Source organism: Trichosurus vulpecula, chromosome 1, assembly GCF_011100635.1.
Source record: "Trichosurus vulpecula isolate mTriVul1 chromosome 1, mTriVul1.pri, whole genome shotgun sequence".
NCBI lineage: Eukaryota > Metazoa > Chordata > Mammalia > Diprotodontia > Phalangeridae > Trichosurus > Trichosurus vulpecula.
Genome location: NC_050573.1, coordinates 481,374,330 through 481,396,034, shown reverse-complemented (window position 1 = coordinate 481,396,034; position 21,705 = coordinate 481,374,330). Strand labels below are relative to the sequence as shown.

At 39.8% G+C, this 21,705-nt stretch overlaps 1 protein-coding gene across 1 annotated transcript in view; it reads left to right on the top strand.

Annotated features, from left to right (window-relative positions):
• The first annotated feature begins 5,381 nt into the window (after positions 1-5,381).
• The window catches only part of MAN2A1 (mannosidase alpha class 2A member 1), a 211,809-nt gene continuing 195,485 nt past the window's right edge, over positions 5,382-21,705 (top strand). Inside the window, exon 1 of the mRNA XM_036735899.1 lies at positions 5,382-6,064. Within this exon, the coding sequence (XP_036591794.1) occupies positions 5,930-6,064 (135 nt within the window). The 5' untranslated portion in view covers positions 5,382-5,929. The remainder of the gene's footprint in view (positions 6,065-21,705) is intronic.

Below are 21,705 nucleotides of genomic sequence, written 5' to 3'. Positions count from 1 at the left end.
AACCCCAAAATATATTAAAAGTTATTAAAAAGTTCACTGACCCCAGATTAAGAATACTTGGAATAGAGAGTTTCCTTATTCAGGAGTTCCTTTTATCAGAAAAGTCACAGATATAGTCCCTATCCCTATCCCTATCCTAATCCCTAATGATTTTCAAGTGTGCATATACCCTAAGCCACTGCCCTTGGATACCCATGTCTCTAACTTGTCAAGGAGATTAAGTGGGTGCTGGTATATCACTAAGAAAAGAAATGTTTTATTTGGGATTCTTCATAATTTTTCTTACTTTGCAAATATCTACTGTACTATTAGGCACTGCAGGAAAGAATGAGGGAAAAATAATGTTTTTTGTTTGCCCTTAGTTGAGCAGTTACATGATAATAGAGAAACTATGTAGAAAAAGAATATCCCATTCCAGTCTCATTATATTTTACTAAGAAGGCCTGTAGGTTGTTAATTTGTCTAAATTTAGTATCAGATCAGTACATAAATGCAACAAAACTTATTTACATTAGAAAATGTATTCCATGAGGGACAGGAAGTACTATCTGTGAAAGTAAATGCGAAAAGTAAATGTGAAAGTATTTATTTGGTTATTCTAGTACCTTTGGGAAGTTCCTCTAATCTATTTTGAAGTTTACATAAACAAAACAAAATAAAAACAGAAACAAAAACCCCAAACTGCTTATACCATAATTTATTCTCTAGTTGAAGCTTTTTATAAAATTATTGAAGGGATATTTGATTTTGTTTTTTCTTGCTGATCATGGTACCAATGTAGCTGCTATGCTCAATGAAACAGGTGAATTTGGATTTTTCTCCTTGCAAAAACCAAATAAAATGAAATTAAATTACTTTCTATTTGATGTTGCACTCAAATTACCCTTTTCTTGTGGGTTTAAGGCTCACAGTAGGGAAAAAATTTGTGCTCTACTTGATATAGACATAAAAGCAAAAATATTAGTTTTATCCAGCAACTGATACATATGTATGAAAAACGGCTACTAAGTAAGTGATGTAAATCCATTATTGCCAAAGAAGAGTATCTAATATCAGGATTCAGGCCAACAGGCAAAAGTAAGAATTGGGGAAGGGTGTGTGTGGCTTTTATCTGAGTTATATGGGCCCAAGTAAGAGTGAAAAAGATTGAGAGAAAGATCCCAGACACCTGTGGAAGCTTCTCCTTAGGAGAGCCTTGTGGCTCATTATTCCTGTAAAGCAGGCAAATGTGACTATAAATTTCAACTGACAGAAAACACATCAGGGCAGCAGTACCAGAAAATGACTAAACCAAACTGTGAAAGCCAAATACTTTCAAGGGTGATTGGAATGTACTAAAAAAAAATAACCAAATAAAATAAACAAAAAATAAATTATATCACTTTCTAAGAAAGAAGTATTATTTATAGATAAAAGGAAAATGTCTTTATCATGTAGCATCTCACAGCCACTGTCAAGGCCAAGACACCTTATGAAAGGGCAAAAGGAATCTAATTTAATTTAAGATATAAGGTTTCTCAGGACTGATAGATTATTCTTCTGATCAAAATTCTTTGCAATTGCATAAATATTAAATATATAAATATATGTACATAATCTTTATATCTCTACATATTGCTTTAATTTTAAGCTAATCTTTTATTCTGACTTTTCCTCAGCTCTGTTTAAATTTTTCAGATTTACATACCTAGTACAGACTGATCCTGTAACATTAATTTGGAAATTAAGTCATTCATTGAAAGAAAGGGCTCCTGAAGTATACATAAAATTCTATGTTACAGCAGTGTTCAAGAGCAGTTTTACATTATAAGCAAAACGGAAATTTCTGCTTTCCCAGTTTATATTAAATCATGAACATTTACTAGACATCTTGTTTTCCTTATGCTTCATTAACTTCAAGAATTCCAGTGAGGTATTGTTTAAGTGTCGAACAAAAGGCAGTCAAGTAAACTGGGCTCAAACACTGTTTTCCCCTAAGATGGGACCCAATGAGTGTCATTTTGGTTAGCTGTAAATCCTGTGTAAGGGTCTCTTATTTAAAGCCTCCCTTCAGAAAGGAAGGAAGAAGGAAGGCAACAAGTACTTTTTAAGCACTTGATTAGTGTCAAAAGTTGGGGATACTATACAAGCAAAAAGAAAGACAGCTCCTGCCCTCAAGGAGCAGTAGGGGGAGACACACAAAAGGGAGAAGAAAAGGAGGTATGGGAATGGTGTTTGTGGCATGATTTTGAAGGCCAAAAAGCGTGTATTGGATTTGGGGAAATGAAGGCAGGTCAGATGGGGCCCCTTCACAAAAGGTAGGCTGCAGGAGGAGCTCCCTAATGGGAGGACTGAAAGCCTTTGGGAGGGATATTCCAAGGTTAGCAGGTCACAGGGGCAGTGGGATGTTCCAGGTGCAGAGGGAAGTTCCTGGATGAAGCATCAGTAGAGGGCATGATTTTGAAGTACAGAACAAATATGTGTGTGTATGTATGTATACACACATATGTAAATATATGCACACTATGTATATATACATATGTATATATATTCTGTATGTCTTATATATAAAATCTTATTTGAATCTCATAATGTTATGATATAAGTATTACAAATACTATTAGCCTTATATAATGTATGAGGAAACCAACATTTGGACAAATTAAATGATTCTGTCATGTTTGCACTGCTAGGATGTAATAGAAGCATGATTCAAACCTCAGTTTTTCCTTTACTAGGTTTCCTCTTCATGAGCTGTGATTTAAAAAAAAAAATCATCACCTGACTTTATTTAGCCTGGTCTTTAGATCAAGGCCTCTTAAACTTTTTCCACTCATGCCCTCCTTTTCCAGTTTGGCAGCACTTCCTTGGCCTTGTGTGGCCTGAAGACAAGTCCAATGCAAAGTGCCCATGCTTTGTGTTCAGAACCAAGGCTGCAGTGAAGTAACCCACTGCCAGAAACACCTCAGATTCATTACCCATTTGATTTTGAATTAATTTTTGGTTGTTGCCCATTCAGAAACCTTTTACTGTTGCCAAATTTTGGGGTCCCTACCCATAGTTTAAGAAGCACTGCTAGATGACAGATATATAATTTGTCACAAAGGCTTTTATGATCTGCTACACAATGCTATTTGGCAGTGCTTTTATTCTCTCATTTGATTCCCTAGTACTGCATTCGTTTCGGTTCAGTCGCATCTGACTCTTTGAGACCCCATTTGGAGATTTCTTGGCAAAGATACTGGAGTGGTTTGCCATTTCCTTCTCCAACTCATTTTACAGATGAGGAAACTGAGACAAAGCTGGTTAAGTGAATTTCCCGGGGTCACACAGCGAGTGTCTGGGGCCAAATTTGAAGTCAGGAAGATGAGTTTTCCTGACTCTAGACCCAGCATGCTATCCACTTCACCAAGGGTTAGCTGCTAGTACTGCAAACTCCCCCCCCCCCCAAAAAATTATAAATGATCTATTTTAATTCTTTCAAACCCACCACCCTCTGTTAGCATTCTTAGCAGATGACCTCACCTTTTTCTTCACTGAGATCTCACCGTGACATATTCCTCTCTTCTCTCAAGATTAGCTTCTAAAAGAATTTGCTCATTCATTTACTCCCTGTCACCAGAATCATCATCAATTTCTCCCTCTTCATTAACTACTTCCCTAATATCTTCAAACATTCTGAAGTCTTCACCATCTTGAAAAACCCTCTTTGTTTTATTGCATTGCTTTAACAATTGGCCATCTAAGTCCACTGTCCTTGGTACTTATTTCCTTGCATTTTTGATGGCTTTTAATGAGCTTTGGATGACTAAATCATGAAAAGCATAATGGATAGAAGGTCAACCTCAAACCCTACCTCTTACCATGGGCAAGTCACTTAACCTCTAGACTGTTTTGCTCAGCAATTGCAGATGTACATTACAATGCTTCTTCATCAGAAGCTCCAATGAAATCACAGGGTTGGTTAAAAAAATGTGAAAGGGTCTGGGTATTGCTTCAGGTATTTTTAAAAAATATTTAAACTATATTTAAACGCCACTTTTGTAATATGAGGAAAGAAATTTGGACAGCATTGTAGATAATTGCAAGGGTATGTGCCTGTTAACCTAAGCATTTTTGTTTTCAGCATGAAGGACATCCCCTTGGGATTTGGTCCTTACTATCTGAGTTAATTTTGTAATACTGTAATGTTTAATCCTGATCCTGTTAGAGGGTCAACAATAAAAACTGCTCTCCTGTATAGACAAAAAACTGGGGCATAGTGTCACTTTTCTAATTCTTAGAAGGATGTTCCTAGCAGCCATCCCTTCGTGCATCTTTAAGAAGCTGCACGTGCAACTAGGCTCTGTTCGAGCTGTGCAGCATGTTTTCTAAAACGTGTAGCAGGTGTGAGTGTGTAGGTGGGAGGCGGTGGTGGGGAACTCGTTTCGGTTTCCTCCAAGCCCCTTCCCCCCTTTGCCGCAAGCCAACTAAGTGCTTAGGGGTGGCAAGGCATATCCTGGAGGAGAAAGGATCAATGAATCTCAACAGAATGAACCTCCAGACGCGTCCCTTCTCCTCTAACCACCCACCCCTTCCAATGAGCAAGCAGGCCCGGAAAACCAAGGTCAGAAACCCGGTTAGGGAAGTCAAGCAGCCACAGCGGCAGCTGCAGCAAGGGCATCTTCTGAGCCTTCCGCTACGTTGCCTTCTCCTATCACAAAGGCCATCAGGAAGTCTCCCCGAAAGTCTACGCTTTGCTAGGGGAACAGAGGTTGCGAGGGGGGAGGGAGGGAGGAAGGCAGAGGTGGGGGTGGGGAGAGGGGGAGGAGGAGGCAGAGCCTGGCCCGCGGCGGGCTCTGATTGGTCTCCGCGGGGCGGGGTCCTTTCCCATTTCTTCCCCGTGCGTAGGGGAAGGGGGCGGGGCGCGCTATCCGGCTCTCCAGCCGCTGGCGCTGCCTGAACCGACCGCCTCGGCTGGCTCTGTCGGAGCCGCCGCCACGGCCACCGCCGCCACCCATCCCCGTGTCTGGCGCGGATCTTTCGCGCCTTAGGACGCGGGGTTCCTTCCGGTGCTTGTGGGGGCGGCTGGTTTCGGCCAAGGCGGCGGGCTTCTCTGCGGGAGAGTCACGCCAGGACCACCCCCCTCCTCCCCCTCCCTCTCTCCCTCCTCCTCCTCTTCCTCCCTCCTCCGTCCCGGCGGACTGCCCGCCCCCCTCCACCTCTCCACTCACCCGGGAGAAGCAGGAGGCGGGGAAGGGGGGCGGGGGCGGGAGGCTGCGGGCGGCTGGGGGTCCGGCTCGGGTCGGCTCTGGACGCCGTCTTGGTGTTGGCCGAAGGCTCCACCTCCCGCCGAAGCTCGGGTCGGGGCAGGAAGAGGAGCGGGCGGGGGCGGCGCGGGCAAGGCGAGGTCCACCGGGCTGGGAGTCCCCGGGTTAAGTTGCGGTTCGGATTGCCCACCTTCCCGGCCTCTTCCCGGCGTGGCTCCGCCCCTGGGGGTAGCCGGGAACCATTCACCCTCCGCCCAGCTGGGCCCGGGCCACGAAAACTTTTCCTTCCGATTTGGACCGGCCTCTGGAGCAGGACGTCCGGCCCCAGCCGTCTCCTTTCCTCGCCCTAGCCCCGCTCCGTCCCTGCCCCGCGTGTTTCCCGGGAACCTGGACGCCCCAGTCCAGCGGTTGCCCCTGCCCAGCTCGGCCTCGGAAGGGAGGAGGGAAGTGGACGGAGAAGGGCAGAGGGGCGTGAGCGGGCTTTGCGCCAAAGGCGGGGGGACCTTGATCCTTGATCCCCGGCGGCGGGAGCTGGCAGCGTGGTGGAGCCAGCAGCTGGAACAGCTGGACGTGTTGGCGCTGGGTGGGCTGCCAGGCTCCTCGCCTTGCAGCCCAGACCCTTTAATCTCCCAGTGCTGTGCCCGGGGAGAGAAGAGCAGGGTTTGTCAGTCTGCAGGCTCGGGCTCCTCGTTCCTTGGAAAATGAAGTTGAGCCGCCAGTTCACCGTGTTCGGCAGCGCGATCTTCTGCGTGGTGATCTTTTCCCTGTACCTGATGCTGGACCGAGGCCACTTCGACCACCCCAAGAACCCCCGGCGGGAGGGCGCCTTCCAGCAGGTGAGGAAGGAGAAGTGGGGGAGGGAGGGGGCGCACCGGAAAGGTAGGGGTATGTGTGTGCGTGCAGCTGTTGTGAGCACCCACTTTTGCCTTAAGGTTGATGGAGCCCAAGGTCCAAATTCTTCTTGGAGGGAGCACGAAAAAAAGGATGTGCAGAAGAGGCTCCAAACTGCACCTGAGTGTCGGGGAAGAAGGGTGCAGCCTTCCTTGTCTGTTCCCCTCACTGGACTAGGTGATGGCTGTCTTTTACTCCGTCTGAGAACTCGTGCTTGTGTGTTTTACCCCTTATCTAGATCAGTGACTTAATCGTTTCTGGATTTATTGATAAAGATCGAAGAGTCCAGTATCCCAAAGTCCATGTGGTTGCACTTTGTCGACTCTGGAGGCAGGTAGCTTAGGAGTCGAACATGAAGTCCTATCACCACTTGCACCGTGCCAAGATTATTATGGTTTTAAGTAACTAAACACATGGTTTGCATTAGTTTCCGAAGCCTGTTTCTAAAGGATATGAAGGAAAAGCATCATTGGAACTAATTGATGGTGGTTTGTTTTATTTTTTGCTTTAAAGATCAAAGTGAGGCTACCGAAAGTACGGGGGGATCCTTCTTAATCTGTTGAGGTTGATTTTTGTCTTGTCAGCTTTCAATTGTGTTTCGGTTTTATTTAGTACTTGTGGAGTGGAAAGTTCTTGCTGTACTTCACTTTGTAGCTATGAGGCGCTCAATTCTGTGGTTTTATAACATTGACAAGTTTTGAAATCGACTCTCCATTCAAGACGGTAAAGTTACTACACATAATTGAAACAATCGATTTTCTTTTGAAAGCTTATTCCTTTGGTGTGCAAGTTTCAAGATACAAAGTATTTCAGGAATTAATAACAAGTGAATTGGGATAATTCCCCATTCCCCACCTCTTGCAACAATAGTTTTCTTTGAAAGTGGCAAATGTGGCAAGTTAATGAGGTTAGGTAAAGTGATTACAACGTTGTCCTAATTCTTTTCTATGCTTCTGTGACACTTGAAGTTTATGGACCACAAAGAATCATTTAGTAATTCATTTGATAAGGAGAAAAAAACCTCAAGCTGCTCTGCAAACATTAACATTACTGTGAAGGTAAAATGATACCTGTGCAGTAATAAACTTAATTTACAAAACTATTTGAAAATATTTTATATGATATTTGACATTTATGTAGTGAATATAGTTATGTAGGTTTTCAAAGCACTTTAAATTTATTGCAGCAGCTAGGTGGCTAAGTGCCTGACCTGGAGTCAGGAAGACTCATCTTCCTGAGTTCATATCTGACCTCAGACACTTAATAGCCGTGTGACCCTGGGCAAGTCACTTAACCTGGTTTGCCTCTTTCCCTCAAGCTCCTTATATGTAAAATGAGGCTGAGAAGGAAATGGCAGACCACTCCAGTATCTTTGTCAAAAAACAAAACAAAACCCAAAACAAACCCAAATGGGGACATGACTAAAAAAGGACTGAATGGTTTATTATTTCAACAACATAAATATCCAGAAACTTGGTAACAAACTGGTAACAGATGACATACCTAATTAAAAGATAGTATGAACCTGTGAAGCAAGAAAGAAAACTTAGTTCTAATTCTAGTTTCCCTGTGGATGTTTTTTTATTTGAGGGCGGGAAGAGATTGTTAACTACTGTTAATTTTTTCAATAGTAAAATTTAGGTTATTCTCCACATTATAGACAATAAAGATTACTTAATTCAGTCTAGTATTATCTAGTATATTTTTACTCCCTTTTGACTTATTTTAAAATGAAGTTGTGTGTGTTTAATTTTTGTTTTCCTGTTAACTCTAATTTTATTCCATTTCCTGAAAAATAACTAACTCTCAGTTACAAAGCATGTAGACAATTTAAACTTAGAGTAGTATCGTTAAACTGAGACATTACCTTGAGGAAGCCTCTGTGAAGGTATCAGTGTATTGGCAATCCTGATTGAAAGGTACTATTTGTAATTGCTATTTGTTTTAAAACCCAACAGGTTTTTAGGTTACTTCTTTAAAAGCAACTTTTAGTATTTGTTAGGTTTAGTAACCTTGGCTCTCTGTGAATTGAAACCTGCAAAAATGTCCCTCCCTTCTCTTATTCCTCCTATATATGCCTGCTTAGTGTAATTACCATAGTTTACCTTGAGTACATCCACACTTTGAAGGAGAAATAGAACAGGGGAAAGATGAACAGGAGCAGACAAGTGTATGTTAACTTGGCAGTACCCTTCCCCACTCCCAGTCCAAGTGATACATAGCCAGTTAAAATTTTAGGGTACTGCTAGTTGCATCTTGAACTTAAACCATTAGCTTTTGTGTGGGACAAATTACTTTCTTAAGCTCCCTTAAGAGCCTCTTTTAGTAAAGATGCTTACTCTTTCTCTTTTTTCTTTAAATATTTTTTTTTGATTATCTTTTTTAACCTTCACTCTCAGCATATCCCTTAGACTTCTCAGAGAGTTGTCCTTTAATGCAAAGAATAAGCAAGTGACAGTACAGGTGGTATTCCACTTGCATAGCCCTCTTCACTTCTAAGAAGAAAGGGAAGTGAATTTACTTATCTCTTTTTGGTGGCAGGCTTAATCTTTATAGTTATGTAATCAGTTTTTATTTTTTTTATTTCTGTTATTCTGTGCATTTATATTGTTGTCGTGTACATTGTTAATATTGATCTGCTTGCTTTATTTCCCATCACTGGACCTGTGACTTAATTGGCATAGGGAGATTAAAGACTAAAAGTAGCTCAATTAGGCCCTTTAGATACAAAGAGGAAAATCTCCCAATATGTATTGGCACTTTCTTTGCAACTTGTCTTAGAGAATCCTTGGTCCTTGAGAGGCTAAGTGACATGCCCAGGGTTTCATCACCAGTATGTGTTAGGGTTTCTGTCTTGGAAGGCATGTCTACATCTATGTTTACATCTATAGCTCTATGTGTGTGTAAACACACATACATTCATAGTTTTTTAGCTATTCTCTGTAGTCTGGAAACACCAACTTTTTCTCCAGTTATTTGCTGCTACGAAAAGGGGTACAATAAATATTTTTGTGTATGGGACCTTTCTGTCTTACACCTCCTGGGAGTGTATGCTTTCAATGAACTCTGGATCCACTTTCTTGGCATATTTGTCACTTTTACTGGCATAATTCCAAATTGCTTTTCAAGATGGTTAGAGCAGTCTTTAGTTCTACCAGCAGTCATGGTTGTTTTCATTGAGGAGAAACAATTTTCTTTCTTCAAGTTTTAAAATTTATTTTAAACAAAATACAAAATAAGAAAAGAAAAAAAAATTGCCACATACGCAGCAGAACATAAGAGACGATCCAATACAAAGCAATACGTTTTCATTTCAAGAAAACCTATGTAATAAATACTACAAATTGATTTCAAAGCTGCCCAGCTTTTCCTTGTAGGTTTTCTTTTGTTCTTTGCTGTGCACTTTTTACTTTATCTCTCCCCTCCGAGGCCACAATTAATTGCAAATAAATCTATAGCCATATTTCTATATCTCTTTGTGTCTATATATATATATATATGTATATACATAAGAGATCGACATAGAAATACATATCTATATGCATATATACACACCACACCACATACATATGCATACATACATGTACATATATATCTATAAACATATACATTTATACATATATTGTAAGACTGCTGTGCTTTTTTTTTCACTTGCCATCCGTTTCTCTGAAGGTGGATAGCATCTTCCTTCATAAGTCCAAGTCTTCCCATGCTTTTCAGAATCAACCAGGTCATCATTTCTTACACCATAGCAATCTTCCAACCCAGTCACATTCTATCTGAGATTGCCTGTGAAAGTTTTTTCCCCCCAATTTTCAGCATTCCTTATATTCTTGGCTGCATAGGTTTTATTTATTTATACAAGAAAATTTTAATTTAAAATAGTCACAATTATCCATTTTAGACTCGAATAATATTCTCACCTTATAATATGGTTTAAGGTCTGATACTACTGAATCTGCTTCCATTACATCTTTTGCTCCGAGTTTCTCTGAAGTTCCTGACCTTTTGTTCTTCCAAATGAACTGTTATTATTTTTTCTAACTCAGTTTTTTTTAGTAATTTAATTGGGATGGCATTACATAAAGAGATTAATCTAAGTTAAAATTGTCTTTTTTATCATATTGGCTTTACTTACCCCATGAACAATAGATATTACTTCAATTATTTAGAAATAACTTTATTTGTATAAAAAGTGTTTTGTGTTTATAGTCATATAGTTCTTAAGTCTGTTTTGGCAGGTATACTCTCAGGTTTTTTATGTTGTCTGCTTATTTTAAATGGTACAAAATAATATTGAATAATATGGCTGACAGTGTAGTTTCTCTATTTTTCTCTTCTGATTAAATATTTTTTTAGCTTTAACTTTGAGATTATGATTACTACTCCTGTTTTTTTACACAATAAATTTTACTCCTGACCTTTACTTTATATCTGTGTATATCTCTCATTTTTTAGTATTTCCTGAAAAATACATATTGTTGAATTCACATTTTTAATCTGCAAATTTTTAATATCAGTTTCCATTTTATGGGTAAATTCATCCCATTCACATTCTAAGCTATAATAACTTGTTTTATATTTTTCTCCTTCCTGCTTTTCCTCATTATATTTCTTAACCTATCTACTCTATCCCTCCTCATTCCTCTGCCTTATTACCTGCTACCTTGCCCTCCTATTCCTTCACCTACCTCCCCTCCAAGAATCCTTCCCTTGTCCTCTCCCTCCACCCTAATCCCCTTGTCCTCTTCTTTCTGAATTTAGAAGACTTTTATATCCTTCTAGCTATATATGTTGTTCCTCCTTCAACCCATTCCCATTAATCTACGCACCGCTCTATACCCCACCTTCCCTTATCCTGTTCCCTCACCCTCTTATTTCTTTATACATTTAGAAGACTTTTATACTCTTCTAAATGTGTATGTTCTCTCTTTAACTCTGATCTGATATGAGTGGTGTTCTAGTGCTCCCCCATCTGATTCCTCTGTATCAGTTCTTCCCCTTGTGCCTCATTTGCGTGAGATTGTCACTCTTTTTACCTTTTCCTATCTTTCATTTTGCTTTTTAAAATCACATCAAACTCAGCCTTTACCCCAATCTTTCTTTTGAACTCCCCAATTATTAATGACAATCTTAGGCACATGGTTTACCTTTCTGTATTAAAAAGTAAACAATTTTTCCTCATTGAGTTCCGTGTAATTTGTCTTTGATATTTACCTTATATTTCTCCTTCATCTTGTATATCATTTTCTATTAAGTTCTGGTCTTTTGGCAACAAAATACTGAAAGTCTGTCAATTCATTGAATGTCCTCTTTTTTTTCCACTCAGGATTATACTTAACTTTGCTGGGTATAATATTTTTGGCTGCAACACCAGTTCTTTTTACTCTTCGATACTTTCAGTCTTTGAGTGTAGCCACTGCTTGGGCTTGTGTAACTCTAGTTGTGGCTCCATGGTATTTGAATTGTTATTTTCTTGTTGCTGGAAATATTTTCTCCTTAACCTGGGGGCTTTGGCATTTGGCTGTGATATTCCTGTAGGTTTTCATCCTAGCATCTCGGTGGATTTTTTTCTATTTCTACTTTCCTCTCTTGTTCTAAAACTTCAGGGCAATTTAATTATTTCTTGTATTGATTCTTTTTTTGATCAAAGCTTTTAGGTAGTCCGATTATTCTTATGTTTTCTCTTCTTGATCTGGTTTTTAGATCCGTTGTTTCTCTTATGAGACGTTTCACATTCTCTTCTATTTTTTTCATTTTTTAAATTTTGTTTTATTATTTTCTGGTCTCCTAACATTGTTGGCTTCTTATTGCCCGATTCTTGATTTCGAGGAGTTGTTTTTTTCCTTAAGATTCTGGATCTCTTTTTCTGGTTGATTGACTCTTTTACCAATTTTGGTTTCCTTGGATTGTTTTTTTTTTTTTTTAACTTTTCCTCATCTCTCTTAATTCGATTTTACAAGTTTTTTTTGGGGGGGGTTCTTTTAAGATTTCTTTTTGGGGAGGTGACCACTTGATGTTACTCTGGAGTAGGAGAGGCATTTTTTACTTTAGTATCCTCCTCTGAAGATGAACCCCAATCTTCTTTATTCCCATAGTAACTATCTGCAGTTGGGTTTTCTTCTTCGCTTGTTTTGTTTTGTTTTTTAATTTTTAGCAGCTTGTTGTTATGGTCACCTCTAGTCCTGGAATGTGGGGGATGGCATTGCTGGTCTCAGGTCCTTCTTACTGTTATTTTTTGAGCTTTATCCTGGGGTCAACCTCTGCACTCCATTTCCCCTCCAAGCCACAGCTAGGGCCCCTGACACTCTTATGTTGGAAATGCTCTTGCTCCCTGAGGACCCTCCAGTGGCTATAAACCTTCGATTCTCAGATCTGGCCTGAAACTGAAACCAAGAACTCAACTCTCCTGTGACTGACTGCCCATAGCCAGCAGCATCCCCGTCCCACTGCTTCTGCACTCACCTGTAGTATGTTGGTTCCTTCTTGCCTAGACCAAACCAGGGCATCGCAGCTGGGCCTGGCCTCCCTCAGTAGCAGAGGTTTCTTCAATCTTCCCCTTCTCAGATGTCTGACCCCCCACAGTTTAAGAGGTGAGAATTCCTGTGGCTGAGGCTACCTGCTAATCCCGCTGCCCCCAAGGCTTGTTGTTTGTTGTTTCTGGGGAGTTATTGCCTGGAGGTGTTTACTCTTCACTCAGGCTGAACCTTCTTTGGATCCTTTCTAGTTGTCCCAGGAGGACCCCTGCTCTGCCCCAGCTCTAGTTTATATTTGCAACTCTACGTTCACCCTGGGGCTCTGTTTTGTCTTGTTTGTGGAGAAATCTGGAGAGCGTGGAATTTTCTAACCTATAGAGAAACATTTTTCTTGTATTTTAAAAATGGTGCAGAGTAATTTAAACAGGTTTAGTAACGAGCTTTGTTTAGCGCTTTGTTTAGCACTTTTGTATATGTGCGGAGGTGGGGTAGGGGAGTTGATTAATGGCTTGGATCACCTGGGAGAAAAATAAAAGACATTTAACTTTTTAAGCAATCTCTAAAAAGTAGACTTTGTCAAATATCTTACAATAATCTTTGGCATCATAAAATTACAGTTTTAGAGTTGGAAGATAGTACAGAGTCCAATTTAGTCTCACTTTTACCTGGAATAGGATATACTTTACAACACATCTGATACATGGTTATTCATCCTTTGCTTAAAGACCCCAAGTGTGGCAGAACCCCTCCACTCATAGCTATAAAACTCTTCCACTTTTGGGTAGTTCAGATTGTTAGGAAGATTTTATTTATAGCCAGGCCAAATTTGCCTTTTGTGGCCAAGTGGAACAAATCCAATGCCTCTCCCTTCCTTCTTTTCCCCTCTCCAGGTGTCCTACGCACACTCTCTAGCTTATCAATAGCCTTCTTAAAATGTGGTACCTAAAACAGAGTATGGTATAATTGATGTGATCTGGTCAGGGAAGACTACAGTGTGTGGTTCAACAACTTATTTCTAAATGCTGTGCCTCTGTTAAGGTTGTTTTCTTTTCTTTTCTTTTTTTTTTTTTTGAATTTTTTTTGAGGGGGGGGGGAAGGCAGCCCAATTGGGGTTAAGTGACTTGCCCAAGGTTGCACAGCTAGTAAGTGTGTCAAGTGTCTGAGGTCTGTTTTGATCCCAGGTCCTCCTGACCCAATGGCTGGTGCTCCACTCACTGCTACATCTAGCTGCTCTTCTTTTTTATTTTAAATTTATATTTTATTTTTAGTTTGCAACCCTCAGTTCCAGAAGTTTTTGAGTTCCAAACTTTCTCCGCCCCACCCCCCCCAGACAGCATGCAATCCGATATACCGTATTTCCCCATGTATAAGACACACCCTTTCCCTGCGAGATTTGGGGTCTAAAAACTGGGTGCATCTTATACAGTGGTTGTAGATTTTTTTACTTGCATTTCCCGCTTTTTCACGTTTTTTTTTTGTGCTCATTGTTGTAGATTTTTTTATTTGCATTTCCCGCTTTTTCACGTTTTTATTTTTGTGCTTATTGTTTCACATTTGTTACTGGTATATTAGGTTACATTTTGCCACGTTCTGCCCGGAAATGGCTCAGAAAAGATTTTTGTACAGTGCTGAATTCAAGTTAAAAGTGATCCATTTTGCAAAAGTGAATGGAAATTGTGCTGCTGAACGTAAGTTTGGTCATCCTCCAACTGAGAAAACAATCCGAGACTGGCTATGGGAAGAAGAAACCCTACTGAAAACACCACGGCAGAAGGTGGCCATGGGAGGTAAGTCAGCAAAATGGCCTGATTTAGAGAGGGAATTGAAGATATAGATTGAAGAGCAAAGGGCAATTGGAATGTCCACAAAGATGGTTCAGCATGAGGCAAGAAGAATTGCTGATGAAAAAGAAGTTACTGATTTCAAAGGAGGACACAATTGGTGCTTCAGGTTCATGAAATGGAATGGACTAACCATGCGTACATGCACCAGACTTGCCCAAAAGATGCCTGAAAGCTATGAGCAGAAGGTCCTTGAATTTCATCATATTATTGTATGAATTTTATGATGAATAAAACTTGAGTTCAGTAACTATGTAATACTTTGTTTTTCAAATTTTGGGCCCCAAAATTAAGGTGCGTCTTATACATGGGAGCGTCTTATACATGCGAAATACTAGGTTCTACATATATCTTCACATTAAACTTATTTGCACAATAGTCAAGTTATAAAGAAGAATTATAACCAATGGAATGACCCATGAGAAAGAAGAAACAAAACCAAAAAAGAAGAAAAAAAAGAGAGCAAATAGTTTGCCTCAATCTGCATTCAGACTCTGTAATTCTTTCTCTGGATGTGGATAGCTTTTTCCATCATGAGTCTTTTGGAGCTGTCTTAGAACTGGAGGTGGTTTTCTTGGTTGCCAAATTGTGCTGTTGACTCAGAATTGACTCATAGAATTTGCAGTCAGTCAGAAACTTCCATCTACCTTTGATATCTGGCCATCTGCCTCCCTACTTGCTTCCCTTTCTCCACTTGGAACAGCACTGCTCTAGGCTAGGCTTATCTCAGGTCAGTGCTCTGGTAGTTTAGGTTCAACACTGGAACAAATTAGACACTTGTTGTAGGTCATTCAACAGTTAAGAGATTTACCTAAATGTGACAGGAAATGGATATTCTATATTGATAAGTGTTAAGGACTCCTAGGGTTGATTTAATTGATGGAAGCACCCTTCCCTGAGTTGTGCATCATTTTCTACCAGTCAAACATTCCTTGTTGTGGCAGTTTATTTTTTGGGATATTTGGTCATCTCATACTGGCATAATAAACACATGCAAAAAAAGCCCAACTTGAAAATGAGTTTATTTTATGTTAGAACACTGTAATATGAGATGACTTTATAGTCAATGAGATTATATTTCTTCTTGATCTTGAGCGTGCAGTTCATCCACTTGCACCAGTTCTTTTGTTTGGCTTTCCTTCCATTTGGCCCACTTCTTCTGTTTTCATTTGTAGAGATTGTCAAGATTTATATGATTCTGTTAATATGTCCAGTGTCCAGATAGATGATATGTCCAGATAGAGTTCTTCTAATATGTTTAATCATTTGATGAGGAACTCACATTTAGAGTATCAGCAGCTAAGCTAAAGTTTATATATAGCATTCAGACTCCCATTTTCTGCTATTCTTACACTGTCACTTAGAAGACTACATTTGAGTCTGCTTTTTCAGTGTACAGTCCAGCGAAGTATGAATGGGCTTACAATGGTTAGCTGGTGTTAGGGGGTGGGCCTGATTGAGGTCCTTGCCTTTTCATGAACCTGTTTTATTGTAGGTTCCTATTGCAACAGAAAAGACACTTGTTCATTCAGAAGTTAACAAAAAGAAGTATCCTTTTATGATTACCAATAGCTTAGAAAGGAAATTCAAAGATTCCCAAGTGCTTGGGGAGGCCAGATTCCTTCACTGTACATTTCCTGAAAAATTATTTGGCTGTGGCGACTCTCAATATAGCTTAAAAAACATTTTTGTTATCTTTATCTTTTCTCACTAGCCTCAGCTTATTTTTGGCTATAGCCTTTCTGACTCTATTCTCACAGAACTATAGAATGGTGTTAGTCTTCATACTCACTTCCCTGCCCTTGTGTCTCTTTTGTGTATGTCTTTTAGAAAATTTAATTGGTTGGCAAAAGGTACTTGTGTGTGTGTGTGTCTATGTATAGGATAATTTACCTTTTTCTTTTCTCATTGGGATTGTTCTTTGTGTCTCCAGAATTTCATTTTTGACTTCTTTTTATCCTTCCTCCATGGATCCTACTGTTCTTTCTATGTATTCTTTCTCTTTCTTAGAAATCTATTCTCTTTAAGTCTAGGATTTTGTAAATTGGTGTATGCCAAAGTATTCTCTTTTTTTTTTTTGCTTTTAAATAAGAATTCAGTAAGCAGAATAACAAAAATTACCTTTTGATATCAATAACTTTTCACATAAAATAATTAAAAATTAATGAAGAAATGTTAGTGCCCCATAAAATTAAGTCGGTTGTGATTTTACCTGCATGGTTGGTTGTTGTCCGTTCTCAAATAGGACCAAAATGACATCACTATGCTTGAGTGAAGATTCACTGTGTCTGACTGTGACTGATCAGACCAGTATGAGCACGGACTGCTCTACCATAGGTCAGACACAAATAGTCCGTGTGAACATTTGGGGTGGATGCTCCAAACTTGTGCATACTGCGTATCCTTTGAGCTGTTTCAATTCCACTTTGCTCACAGGGCACAGCACCTTCCCTGATATGGGAATGAACGTCATGCTCAGTGGTCCTGTGCCAATGTCTCCCATGTCACACAGTCAATTCCAAAATTCTTGAGAGAGACCTTGAAAGTGTCCTTGTATCGCTTCTTCTGACCACCATGTGAAGGCTTGCCTTGTGTGAGTTCTCCATAAAATAGTCTTTTTGACAAGCAAATGTCTTCCATTCAAACAACACGGCCAGCCCATCGGAGTTGCGCTCTCTGAAGCAGAGTTTGAATGCTTGGCAGTTTAGTTCGAAAAAGGACCTCAGTGTCTGGTACCTTATCCTGCCAGGTGATCTTCAGAATCTTCCTAAGACAATTCAAATGAAAGTGATTCAGTTTTCTGGCATGGAGCTGGCAGATTGTCCAGGTTTCACAGGCATACAACAATGAGGTCAGCCCCACGGCTCTGCAGTTTGATAGTCTTAATACCTCTTCTCTCCCGTACTTTCCTTCTGAGCCTCCCAAACACTGAGCTAGCTCTGGCAGTGCGTGTGTCAACTTCATTATCAATGTGTACGTCTCTAGAAAGTATACTACCAAGGTAAGTGAACTTATCCACAGCATTCAAAACTTCTCCATTTTCTGTAACCGATGGTTCCACGTATGGATGGTGTGGTGGTGGCTGATGGAGCACCTGTGTTTTCTTGGTGCTATTTGTTAGGCCAAAATTAGCACAAGCGGCAGAGAAGTGATCAGTACTTTGTTGCATCTCAGCTTCAGAGACTGCATTGAGTGCACAATCATCTGCAAACAGAAGATCATGCACCAGCACTCCCTCCACTTTGGTTTTGGCTTGTAGCCTTTTCAAGTTGAAGAGTTTACCATCAGTGTGGTAACTGACCTTGATGCCGTGTTCATCCTCATTGAAAGAATTTGACAACATGGCTGAGAACATCATGCTAAAAAAGCATGGGAACAAGCACACAGCCTTGTTTCATTCTGTTGGTGACTGGGAAGGTATGAGAGCACTGTCCATTACCTAGAACCCGGGCAAGCATGCCATCATGAAATTGACGTACAGTACTGATGAACTTCTCCGGGTGACCAAATTTTGACATAATTTTCCATAAGCCCTAACGACTAACAGTATCAAAGGCCTTGGTCATATCTACAAATGTTGTATACAGACCTTTGTTCTGCTCCTGGCATTTTTCCTGAAGTTGTCGGGCAGCAAACACTGTATCGACTGTTCCTTGGGCCCTTTCTGAAGCCACCCTGGCTCTCAGGTAGATGATCATCTTCTAGGTGAAGGATCAGCCTATTAAGGAGGACTCTGGCAAGAATCTTGCCAGCAATGACTAACAGAGAGAGCCCCCTGTGATTGTCATAGGACAATCTATTTCTTTTACCTGCATAGCAGTTTCTTAAAGACTAAAATAGATGAGAATTCTTTAGAAACTTCCATTTTCCAGATTATTGGTTTATTTTCGTCAATAAATATTTACTACCTAACTGGAGGGAATTATACTTGGTGTTTTGTATGCAAAGACATATAGCCCCCTGCCTTTAAAGGGAGCTTATAGTTTAATATCTCTGAGTGATGTTGCTTGACTTTGTTAAAGCCATTAGTGCTTTTGCATAAATTTACATTTTATAGGATCTGAGTCAGAGAATTTTGGAGCTAAAAGGGAGGGACCTTATAAATCCCTTATTCTATACATTAGGAAACTGAGGCAGAGACAGTATTTGACATTTCATCACTGCTGTCTTTTCAAGGCAAGGAATTAAGAAAAGATTTGAGTTTCTAGACCACAGCTTAAGATATAAATAGTACAGGCCCCTGGCCAGGGATGGAGTGTGCTGAACAAGTAAGGGAGTTTTAAAGATGAGAGAGAGAGCTTGTACAGATGCATGGAGGTAGGAAATTCAGTGCTGAGTATGAGCAACACTGAAATATTCAAGTATGTCTAAAATGTAGAGTGTGCGAAGGGGAATAATGTGGCTAAATTTGGAAAATAGATTGGAGCCTTACTATAGAAGGCTTTAAGTGCCAGGCTAAGAATTTTGTGTTTATCCTTGAGGCAACAGAAAATGATGGAAAGTTTTTTGGAAAATTATTTCAGATGCTATGTGGGAGCTTGATTGAAAAGGGGAGAGATTGGAATCAGAGAAACTATTTAGAAGGGTTCAAGTAGAGAGCACGAGGGCCTGCCTTTTATACAATGATTAACGAGAAGGTTGGATTAGATGCACTTTAATATTCTTTCCAGGTCTAAATTTTTATGATCCTACCTAAAGAGGCCCCAAAGGAAACATATGTATATGAGGAGATGGGAAGTGAAAGCAGAAGTCAAATAGATGGGGTAATGAAGAAACAAGTCTGAAACATCACGGATACCCTTACAACATCCTGCTTCCAATCAAGTCAGTATTTTATGTGAGACTAAATCGTAGAGCCGGAGGGTGCCTAAAAGGGGAAAGAAGATACATCACCAATGCAATACCCACAGCAAATGCTATGAATCCATAGGCTCATTCCCAGGTTTGAATTGCAAGATATAACAGACTCTCTTCATGGAAGACAAAACCAAGACATTTATTCAAACACCAAAAAGCCAAATCCATCATAGCAACAAAGAAATCCATACACATTACCAGTGCAGGTCTCCCCACAAAACAAGCTCCCTTAGGCAAAAATCACTTCCTCTCTCACTCAAACTAGCTGCTCTGCTCTCTCCCCTAGCTCCAACTCACTCCAACTTCCTGTTCCACCTGTTTGGCAAGCTCCTCCCACCACCAGCTCATGTGACTCAGGTAGGTCACATAAGCCTATCAATGGATGGGAAAGATTTTCCCATTTCCATTAACAATACGGATGAAGATTGAGAGGAACATGTACCCTCATCAAATTAAAGGCCATTAAAAAAAGGGAAAATAGCTACTGTAGTCTCTCAGATAGAAGAGTCCCTAGTGGAGAATGGGCTGGGGGGCGAGGGAAGGAGAGAATCTTGTTTTAATCCTGGGATGGGGTACTACTAAAGAATACTTCTGTTGGAGAGGAGAGATATTCTGTAAAGGTGGATAGTAACTTTACAGTGGATGGGATCATCAGGCATTATTTGTCATTTCATCATTGCTGCCCATTGAAGGCAAATAATTCAGAAAAGAAGTGATTAGAGTCCACTCTTCCTGCCTTTGAAAGAGAATCATAATACTTGATGACTATTAACATCCAGAAGAATGGGAGGACATGGACCCCAAGAAAAGCTATCCTGGCAAATGGGAAAAAATCATGACTGGGGGTGTGCTATAGTCAGTAATAAACTGCGTAATCGGGGACATGGGGCATCAGCTTCTCTGTAACTGGCAGGAATTGGTATTTCTAAGAGGTAGGCATAACAGAAAAAAGGGAGCCAGGAAGATGATCTGCAAAGACAATGAAATGACATGAAAATTTTTAGAAGAAGGAACACAAAATAGAAGATTTTATGTCCTTAGGAATATAGAGACTAAAGAGGAGCTAATTAAGTATAAGGGCCATGTATCAAAGAATAAGTCTGGAATAGCTAGAAAGGGAAGAGAATGGGAGAAAAATTCTTTTTAGAAAAAATCACAGAAAGTGAAATTTTAAAAGCTAATGAAGGAAAAGAGAGGAAGAAGGATTCTCTTTGCTCAAGTGAAGGGGGAAAAGAGAGGAAGAACTAAATAGTCAAATAAAAATTAAAAAAATTTTAAAAACCTAAAAAACAAAACTCTAAAAGTTGAGAAAGAGACAGTAAGGGTGAAAGAAAGAGAGCTGATGGGAATAGGCATACCTTAAAACAGATTAAGTTAACATAGTAAAGTGACATAGTATTGTGGCTACATAGGAAGAGGTAAAAAAAAATCCTAATTTAGAAAAGAATATTGGAGACAAAAGGATGAAAATATAAACTCAGGTCTGATAACTGTAAATGGGAATAGTAATCCAGGAAGCCAGTAAATGAAAAAGAATGACCAATTTGATGAGCAAAGAAAGCACCATGATCTGTTTCTTTCAAGAAACACGCCTAAGAGACATAAAGAGAATAAAAATGAGGAGACTAGAAAAAAAATTACTGTGTATCAGAATCTTAAAAACATAGCACCTGTGGCCATGCTATTAAGCAAAGCAAAAATAAACTCACATTTTAAAAAGGGATGAACTAGCAAAACTGCATTTTGCTGAAAGGAATCATAGGATAGACAGAAAACCAATATTAACTTTATATTCTTCAAAATGCTTTAGCATCATAATTCATAAGGGAAACATTAATTGAGCTACAAGAAGACAGCATACTATAGTGACGGGAAATTTCAGCATCTCTGTTTTGGATATCTGGATATCTAACAAAGATAAAAGGGAAAATAAGGAATTACATTTCTGGAAAAACTAGAGCTAAAAGACTTGGCATCTTCTAAATGGGACTGGTAAAGAATATACATATTTTTCAGGACCATATGCAACTTCATTATCATGAGGCATCTGGTTCATCTTCTACTTTGTTTGCTATGCAAATTAGAAATTGTTATATAAAGCAGGACTTCCGCTAGGTTATCCTTTGTTAGACAAGCTCTGTTTAATTCTAGTTACTAATTTTAACCCTTTTACAGTCACCAAGAATATTAAGGACTTAGTATGTTCCAAGTTCTATGCCAAGTACTGGGGAGACAAAAAATGAAAATGTTCTCTGCCCTCAAGGATCTTACATTCAAATTAGGGACAAAACAAGTATGTAAACAGGTAGAGTAGATTTGAAGAGGAAGGCACTGGTAGAAGTAGAGGGTGTGTGTGTGTGTGTGTGTGTGTGTGTGTGTGTGTGTGTGAGAGAGAGAGAGAGACAGACACAC